This window comes from Triticum urartu, chromosome 6A (assembly GCF_056163025.1).
Source record: "Triticum urartu cultivar PI428250 chromosome 6A, HENAU_Tu73, whole genome shotgun sequence".
Taxonomy (NCBI): domain Eukaryota; kingdom Viridiplantae; phylum Streptophyta; class Magnoliopsida; order Poales; family Poaceae; genus Triticum; species Triticum urartu.
The window spans coordinates 446910720-446919090 of NC_141878.1; the positions used below are offsets into that span (position 1 = coordinate 446910720).

General features: G+C 51.8%; 2 protein-coding genes and 1 pseudogene across 3 annotated transcripts; 2 read left to right on the top strand and 1 right to left on the bottom strand.

Moving 5' to 3' along the window:
* The first annotated feature begins 510 nt into the window (after positions 1-510).
* On the top strand, positions 511-2853 carry LOC125513981 (Tetratricopeptide repeat (TPR)-like superfamily protein). The gene is made up of 2 exons (XM_048679217.2): positions 511-2558; positions 2717-2853. Exon 1 carries the CDS (start codon positions 552-554, stop codon positions 2553-2555), a length of 2004 nt encoding a protein of 667 aa, XP_048535174.2. The 5' UTR covers positions 511-551; the 3' UTR covers positions 2556-2558; positions 2717-2853.
* On the top strand, positions 2740-4615 carry LOC125513982 (actin-depolymerizing factor 1). 2 transcript variants are annotated; one of them, XM_087528301.1, is made up of 3 exons: positions 2740-3001; positions 3156-3367; positions 4139-4615. In XM_087528301.1, exons 1-3 carry the CDS (start codon positions 2783-2785, stop codon positions 4287-4289), a joined length of 582 nt encoding a protein of 193 aa, XP_087384427.1. In that variant the 5' UTR covers positions 2740-2782; the 3' UTR covers positions 4290-4615. The 2 variants fall into 2 exon arrangements, with proteins under 2 accessions (XP_087384427.1, XP_048535175.2); XM_048679218.2 differs by having other exon boundaries at positions 2786-3001; positions 3102-3367.
* A 130-nt stretch (positions 4616-4745) lies between these two features.
* On the bottom strand, positions 4746-6836 carry LOC147965633 (putative cyclin-dependent kinase F-2; annotated as a pseudogene).
* Positions 6837-8371: the final 1535 nt, after the last annotated feature.

An 8371-nucleotide genomic window follows, 5' to 3' on the forward strand; every position in this document is an offset into this window, starting at 1 on the left:
TAAATAATGAGGTGGAGAAGAAAAAACTCATAAAAAAAGGCTTGTCTTCTAAGAGAAGACCAGAGATGATCACCTAGCACAATATGTCTTACCACGTTTTAAAGAATAGTTAGTTATTAAAGATAAGGCTAAGAGATGACTCATTATATATGCCCTTAGATAGCTATAAGGCTGGTCATAGTGGGGAGTAACTTATACTAGTGTCATGCATATGACACTAGTCTAAGTTATTATCTTCATAGTGCAAAGTAACATAGTAGTAGTATCATAGATGGTTTCATTTAATAGTTTGTAGACTTATCTTGCCTTGAAAAACGCTATGTTACAATAACATATTATGTTATTATTTCTCATTAACTACTTGTCACATAAGCAAAAATTTCTTAAAATACGCTATGTTACTATCTAAGTTACTTTCACTATGACTAGCCTAGAGTGTTCGGACCAATGTTTGCTGGCGTTTATAACGGTTTAACTGAGTTACAACTTACAAGTACACTCAAAAAGAAGGACCGAAGATCCAAGCACCCGCCGCCCTCCTCTGTTCCTGAATGATACTCCTACCCAGCCCGCTCGTGCGGCAATGCCTCGCCCTCCTCCACTCCAAGAACGCGATCCCCCTTGCTCCCACCACCACCGCCCAGCTCCACGCTCTCCTCCTAACGTCCGGCCACCTCCTCTACAGCAGCATCCATCCCCTCTTCATGCTGCACTGCGCCAGCGGCCGCCCCTCAGACGCCCACAACCTGCTCGCGCAAATGCCCCACCCACCTCCGGTCTCCTTAACGAACTCGCTCCTCCGCTCCTATACCGGGCTTGGCCACCACAAGGAGGCCGTCGCTCTTTACTCGCGGATGCGCGGCTTCGACCACCTCACCTTCCCCTTGGCCGCCAAGGCCTGCGCCGGCCTCCGCCTCGGCCGCCACGGGCGTGCTGTGCACTGTCGCTCGCTCGCCGCCGGCTTCGGCGGCGACGCGTACGTGCAGAATGCGTTGATATCCATGTACATGAGCTGCGGCGATGTTGCCGAGGCGGAGGCGGTGTTTCGTGCGATGCAGAACCGTTCGGTCGTGTCGTGGAATGCAGTGATTGCTGGGTGCGTCAAGAACGGCTGTGCAGAAAGGGCGTTGGAGGTGTTTGGCGAGATGGTTGGTGATGGTGCCGGTGTTGACCGTGCCACGATTGTGTCTGTGCTGCCAGCTTGTGCGCGAACCAAGAATTTGAGCATTGGAAGAGCTGTGCACCGGTTGGTTGAGGAAAGAGGCTTGGGGGACTATGCCGCGGTGAAGAACACGCTGATTGATATGTATGGGAAGTGCGGGAGATTGGAGGATGCTCGCAGGGTCTTCGATGGACATAAATATGACAAGAATGTTGTTTCTTGGACAGTGATGATTGGTGCGTACGTGCTGAATGACCGTGTGGATGAGGCCTTTAATCTTGGTTTTGGTATGCTCATGACTGGTGGTGCACCATGGCCGAATGGAGTGACCATGGCATATCTACTCTCAGCTTGTTCCAGCTTGCCGTCATGGAGGCGTGCCAAGTGCACGCACGCAATGTGCATTAGACTTGGGCTTGAATCAGACATCGTTGTTGAGACTGCACTTATTGACACTTACGCGAAGTGCCATAAGATGAAGATGATGGAGTTGACACTTGAAAATGGCTCACGGCGGACAGAAACATGGAATGCGGCTATCTCTGGTTATAGTCGCAGTGAACGGGAGAAGAAAGCTGTAGAATTATTTAAGCGGATGATTGGAGAATCGGTGCGCCCAGACTCTGCAACACTTGCAAGCATCCTCCCTGCGTATGGAGAATCCGCGGACCTGAGACAAGCAAGGAACATCCACTGTTACTTGCTGACTCTTGGGTTTCTTCGGAGCACATCTATCACAACTGGTTTAGTCGATGTGTATGCCAAGGCAGGCGATCTGGACATGGCATGGGCACTCTTCGACGGGCTACCTGAAAAGGATGTTGTTGCCTGGACCACTATCCTCGCTGGGTACGGTATGCACGGACATGCCCGAACTGCCATCCTGCTATATGAACAGATGGTGGAGTTGGGGGTGAAGCCGAACACCGTGACGTTCACCTCCCTGCTGTACGCTTGCAGCCATGCAGGCTTGATAGACGAAGGCCTTCAGCTATTTGAGGACATGCGTAGCATTCATGGCGTGGTGCCAAATGTCGAGCACTACCTGTCCCTGATCGACATGATTGGGCGTGCTGGGAGGATCAAGGAGGCCTACCGCTTCATCAAAGATATGCCATTCGAGCCAAGTACCTCGGTATGGGGTGTTCTGCTGGGTGCTTGTGTTCTACACAAAAATGTTGAGTTTGGGGAGATTGCGGCGAAGCATCTGTTTGAGCTTGAGCCGGAGAACACCGGGAATCGTGTACTCCTTGGGAACATATATGCTGCAGCTGACAGATGGAACGATGTTCAGGATATCCGGAAAATGATGGGAAGAGAGGGTCTCATCAAAGAACCGGGATCTAGTTTGGTCGAGGCAAGGTCTGAACAATGCCGAACAGCGATGTTATAGAATGTAAGTCTTGCACTCGCGTCAGATATTATCAAAACGGTTTTTTCTTTACTGACACCATAAAAAGGAAGTGTCTTTTTTAAGAGTAAATATACACCACCCCATGTACCCTTGTTTTGATGCTGCAACGATTTCTCTGAGGGAGGGTCTGTCTATTATAGGGACGGGTGGTAGCGCGCATGTTGGGTTGGACACAAAAGTTTCTGGTTCTCCACCAAGGAGGGGCCATGCTTGGTCAAAAGCCCCTCCCTGGACGTGGTGGCATCATGCAGCAGGCCTCCCTATATTTTGCCTCCGCTCTCCTCTCTTTCAGGCCTTCAAATCTTGCCCCTGCTTGCGCGGCTGCACATCCCCCCCTCCCTTCCTTCCTCTTCCCCTCGCCACGCCCCTGTTTGCTTCTCAACCCGAGAAAGGAAGGAAGGAAACAGGAGAAAGCATCAACCATGGTGAGTACAGCTCAACCTCATTCTTCCACAATGCTGTTCAAGGAACCGTTCCCTATAATGGGGTGTGTGTTAACATGTTATGGCGCCTCCTTGTTGCTAGTCGAATTCCGCGTCCGGAATGGCCGTTTGTGACCAATGCAAACTCAAGTTCCAGGAACTCAAGGCGAAGAGGAGCTTCCGCTTCATCGTGTTCAAGATCAATGAGAAGGTGCAGCAGGTGGTGGTGGACAGGGTTGGGGAAAAAAATGAGAGCTATGATGATTTCACAGCCTGCTTGCCCGCTGACGAGTGCCGCTACGCGGTGTTTGATTTTGACTTCGTCACTGACGAGAACTGCCAGAAGAGCAAGATCTTCTTCATCTCTTGGTAACACCTGCTCGGATCACAAATATTGTTTATTTATTTTATAAATGTTCATAGAGTGTTGCATTTTCATAGTATATTACAAATTTCTTATTCAATCTTATGAAAGGCAGTTGCTGGTCCAAATTTATGAATTTAGACGGGATTCAGTTTGATAAAATCACCTCTGCATGTTAGATCAATGTAGTTCGGTATTTCATTTTCTTTATCATTTGGTTTCTACAAGCCATAATTCAACACACCCTTTGCCACTTATTGAGCAAACTAGTGCATTTATTCCATTGTCCACAAAAAAGTACATATTCGTTTCATATAACACTGGTGACCTAAACCTGTAATTTTGTTAGATCAGCTTGCAAGGGAAACGGGAAGACAATTACTAGCTTATTTACCAGACGGAAATTGGGAACATAAATCCAATGTAGGAAGCATGGATCTTAAGAAACTTATATTAGAATCTCAAGAATTTGGTATTAAATTTTTGAATTGAAATTTGTGTTACAGATCGTAACACCAAGGAAGACATGCCTTGATCTTTTCTACGTATATTATGGTGGGCAGTTTTCAGCGTGACTTCAAAGTAAAACTCCAGAAAAGGCCATATGCTGTTTCTTCTAACAAGCTGCTTCCTGGTTTCAGTGCTCTGGAGTCTGCAGTATCGTAAATCCTTAAGCATGATCGTGTAAATGCACGACAAAACAGAAGTGGTTCCTGCTATTTTCAGCTGAAAACTGAAGCAGCGTTTTTTTGTGCATCCTGCTGTTTCTTCCACAGGGCTCCTGACACATCAAGGGTGAGGAGCAAGATGCTGTACGCGAGCTCCAAGGACCGCTTCAAGAGGGAGCTGGACGGCATCCAGGTGGAGCTACAGGCGACCGACCCGAGCGAGATGAGCATGGACATCGTAAAGGGGCGAGCCCTCTGAAGAAGAGAAAATCCGAGAACAGCTACTTACTACGTACACCCACACCCAAACCCAGGAGCAGGAGCAGAGGAGGCCTTCATCTGCGCCGGCTCCTGTTCTTGCAGTTCCTCCCCATCCATTTTCCCTGCCATTCTTTTCCTGGAAGCAAAGTGCTGTGTTCTGTATGAGACTGTATGCCGTCTTCATTCTTGTTTTCCCCCGTGTTTGGTGCCATAGTCTCTCACTACTGCTGTAAACTAGAACATATTCGCATTTGATGCCAGGTGTGAAAGCCTAATGTGGCGTAGGTAACCGCCGATTTTCACAAAAGAAGATTTATTTTATCCCATCTGTTGTTCTTGTTTATCTACTTCCCAATACTGTGATCTGTCTATATATTTGTCAGGAACCTTTGCCGTCGCAACAAATCATATTTTCGGGTGCAAACAGACATGCCCAGATTGCAACAGATGCTCAATTGTTCCTTCAAATAGTTGTACTACATCGTTTCTGGGCAAGAGTAGATTAGATTGATTTCCCCCAAATAATTGTACATTGTTCCACAAAAGCTGGAACAGAGACGATTACTCTGCAATCTGGAAGGAACAGAGTGCATTGCAACATTTACAACATCTTCAGCTCTAGAAGTTTTCGGCGAATATGAATTGATCATCAGCTACTCCTTCCTGGGCAACTGGCGATTGCCACCTCCTTGCCGACATCAGCACCAGCGGCAGCAGAGTTTGAGGCGTCGGCGAACCAGGGAAGCTTGAGCGCGCCGGCAGCCGTCAGCTGCTTGTCTGGGTTGCATGCGAGAAGGCCCTTCATGACCTCATATCCTTCCCCGGACAGCATCTGTCCTCCGGGATCAGCTTGCGCAGCCGGCTGCGCTGCTCCAGTTTCAGCGGCGGCATCGTGGAAGCGAACGGCAGGGAGGTGAACCCCGGCCATGTTGCGTCGTTCGGCGTTCCCAGCACCCCGAAGATAGTCCAGAGATAGGCGAACTCCTCGGGGCAGTGCCACGCGCCGCAGCAGTATGTCGCCGCTGACGAGCTCCGCCATGAAGCGGCCAGCGACCACGCGTCCGTGAGCGCGTCGTAGTCCGGCTTCCCCATGAGCATCTCCGGCGTGCGGTACAGCTTCGTGCCGGCCTGCTTGCGCGGCGGCTGCTCGGTTTCCGACATGGCCAGTCCGAAGTCGCAGATCTTCAGGACTTCCCCGCCTTCCAGGACAAGGACGTTGCCGGGCTTGATGTCGCGGTGGACAATGCGGGACTCCTGCATCCCCTTGGCGCCCGTTAGGAGCTGCCGCATGAAGGCGTGCACGGTGGTCGGTGGCCTCCGGGAGCGGCGCGCCGCGTTTCTCGTGCAGGAAGCGGCTGAGGCTCTGCCCGACGAACAAATGACGAGGCCGGCTTCGCCGGTGTCGGGATCCCGCACGGTGCAGTGGAAGCCGACGACGTGAGGGTTGCCGCTGCACGCCTCGAGGAAGCGGGCCTCCCTCAGCAGTTCGCGCGGGTCGGCGGGCTCGTCGGCGCGGTCCGGCGACGAGCCGAGGAACTTGATCGCGACTGTTTGACCTGTGGCGCGGTGACGGCCCTTGTAGACGACGCTGTAGGTGCCCTCGCGGAGGTAAGAGCATCTCCACTCGTCGGCCCACAGGCGCACCCGCGGATTGTGGTTTGGCCCTTTGACCGGAGCTTCTTTTGGCCTTGGGTAATCTAGTTCTCAGCCACACTCCCACATTTTGGCCTAAAGATGCGTATAAATTCAAACTTGACTTTTTTTGCTACCTAAAAACGCCACAAGTTCTGCGATCAACGGTTGCCACAAAGTTCGGCGATCACCATGCCACAATTCGGTGGCCGATCATACTCGAAAGTTCGGCGTTCAAAAGGAAGGACGCGCAGGCAATGCATCAAATGGTGGCGTGCTCCTCCAGCGTCGGACTGGCGGGAGTCGGCGTGCTCGGACTGGTCAGCGTCGGCGCGGTTTCTGTGCTGTGCGTTGTGGAGGCATCATCACTCGGACTTGGCGGCGGTGTTGGGGTCGACGTGGGAGTTGGTGCGACCGTCGACGGCATCTGGTTCAAGATGAGGCCGCGCTCCGCCAGGTACCACGCCTTGACCTGCTCGTCCATCCTCGACATGTCCGCCCCCATCAGGAATGCCAGGTCAGTGTTCCTCTTCTTCGCGGCGACGTTGGTCCGGAGTAGGTCGAGCTTGACGGCGCTGTTCGTCATCAACGCCGACCACCACGCCTTGAATTTCTCTTTCCTCTGGGCGGCGTGGTTCTTGGCGTCGGCAATGCACTGCTTGATGAACACGTGCAGGCGCTCGGGAGCCGGTGCGGCGTCCTTCGCCATCTTGGCTCGTTTGTTGCCGTCAGGGCGTCCATCCGCCGCCCCCGGCATGGGCGCGTCCGACTTGTATGTCTCCTTGGCCTTGGCGAGGGTGCGCCGGACATCCGTCCACTTCTCACACCTCTCGATCCGGGAGAACATGTGGAGGTACTTGAACTCTTGGTCGGTGCTGCTGTCCTGGCGGTACATGGCGAATATCCGAACCATCTGCGCCGAAGAACAAGTGTCGGCGACGCACACGACAAAAAGAAGCGAGAGCCGGCGTCTGTGCATACCTGACCCTCGACGTTGGCGCCGCTTACCGGGCGAGCCGCGATCTCCTCGACGATCCCATGCCATTTGTTGTAGGTCGTTTGGATGATCGCCTAATGGTTTGACATGGCCTTCGAGCCGCGCTGCATCTGGATGTGGCGAAGTAGGGGTCGGCCAACTTGCGCTCGTCGAACTCTGACTTGATGCGCTCCCAATACGTGTCGGCGTTCTGGTTCGTGTCGGTGATCGGTGTCGGTGTCAAAACAGGTCGATCTCGGGTAGGGGGTCCCGAACTGTATGTTTAAGGATCAATGATAATAGGAGACAAGGGGGACACAATGTTTACCCAGGTTCGGGCCCTCTTAATGGAGGTAAAAACCCTATGTCCTGCTTGACTGTATTTGATGAGTATAGGGTTACAAGAGCTGATCTATCTCGAGATCGTCATGGCTAAACCCTAGATGTCTAGCCTATATGAATTCTGATAGCCTCTACGGACTAACTCCTTCGGTTTATATAGATACCGGAGGGGCCTAGGGTTGTACAAAGCCGGTTTACAGAGAAAGGAAACTACGCATCCGGACTGCAAACTTGCCATCCATGCAAAGAAGAGTCCCATCCGGACACGGGGGAAGGCCTTCTACCTTGTATCTTCACAACCCATCAGTCTGATTCACAACACACGGACCGGACTCTCGAGGACCCCTTAGTCCAGGACTCCCTCAGTAGCCCCTGAACCAGTCTTCAACGATGATGTGTTCAGCTCGCAGATTGCCTTCGGCATTGCAAGACGGGTTCCTTCTCCGCATACTTCAAAGTAGTCTTCTGAGCAAGAGAACTGTTTCTGGCTCTATATAACAGTTAGAACCCTCAACCACAAGGGTACAATACTTAATCAAAATAAGGTATGTCTACTGACAGCTTTTTCGGCGAAACGTTACGTCTGGCCTTTTTATTATTTCGAACCGTTTTTTGGCCTCCCGCTTCGTGTTTTGAGGCGCAACCTCCATTGCACGTCTTGTCAAAGCAGAGATCGTGTCCCCTTATTGCGGATTTCATCAATACGGGTTTGGGTAATCCAACCGTGCCATTCACGCGACCCCTTGGAAACAGGCGAGTTTTAAGGCTTCTGGGGGCACTTGATATTCACTGCCTATATAAGCGGATAAAGATCCATCTTTTTACCCCTCGCCTTCTTCCTTCCTCAGCCTTCCCATCCTCGAGCTCCAGTGCCCAAGCTTCAATCTTTTCCACCACCCAACCTCTCTAGCCATGGCCGGATCCGGTTCGTAGGGAAAGTAGATGACTTCCTCCGTCACGGAGAAGAACGTCAGGGAACTCTGGGAAGCGGGTTACCTGGCTGCGAGTATCGCGCACAGGCTCCCTATCAAAAAGCAGATCATCCCCCCTCCGGAGCCCGACGAGAGAGTGGTGTTTATCCCCCACTTCCTCCGCGGACTAGGGTTTCCTCTCCACCCTTTCGTCTGCGG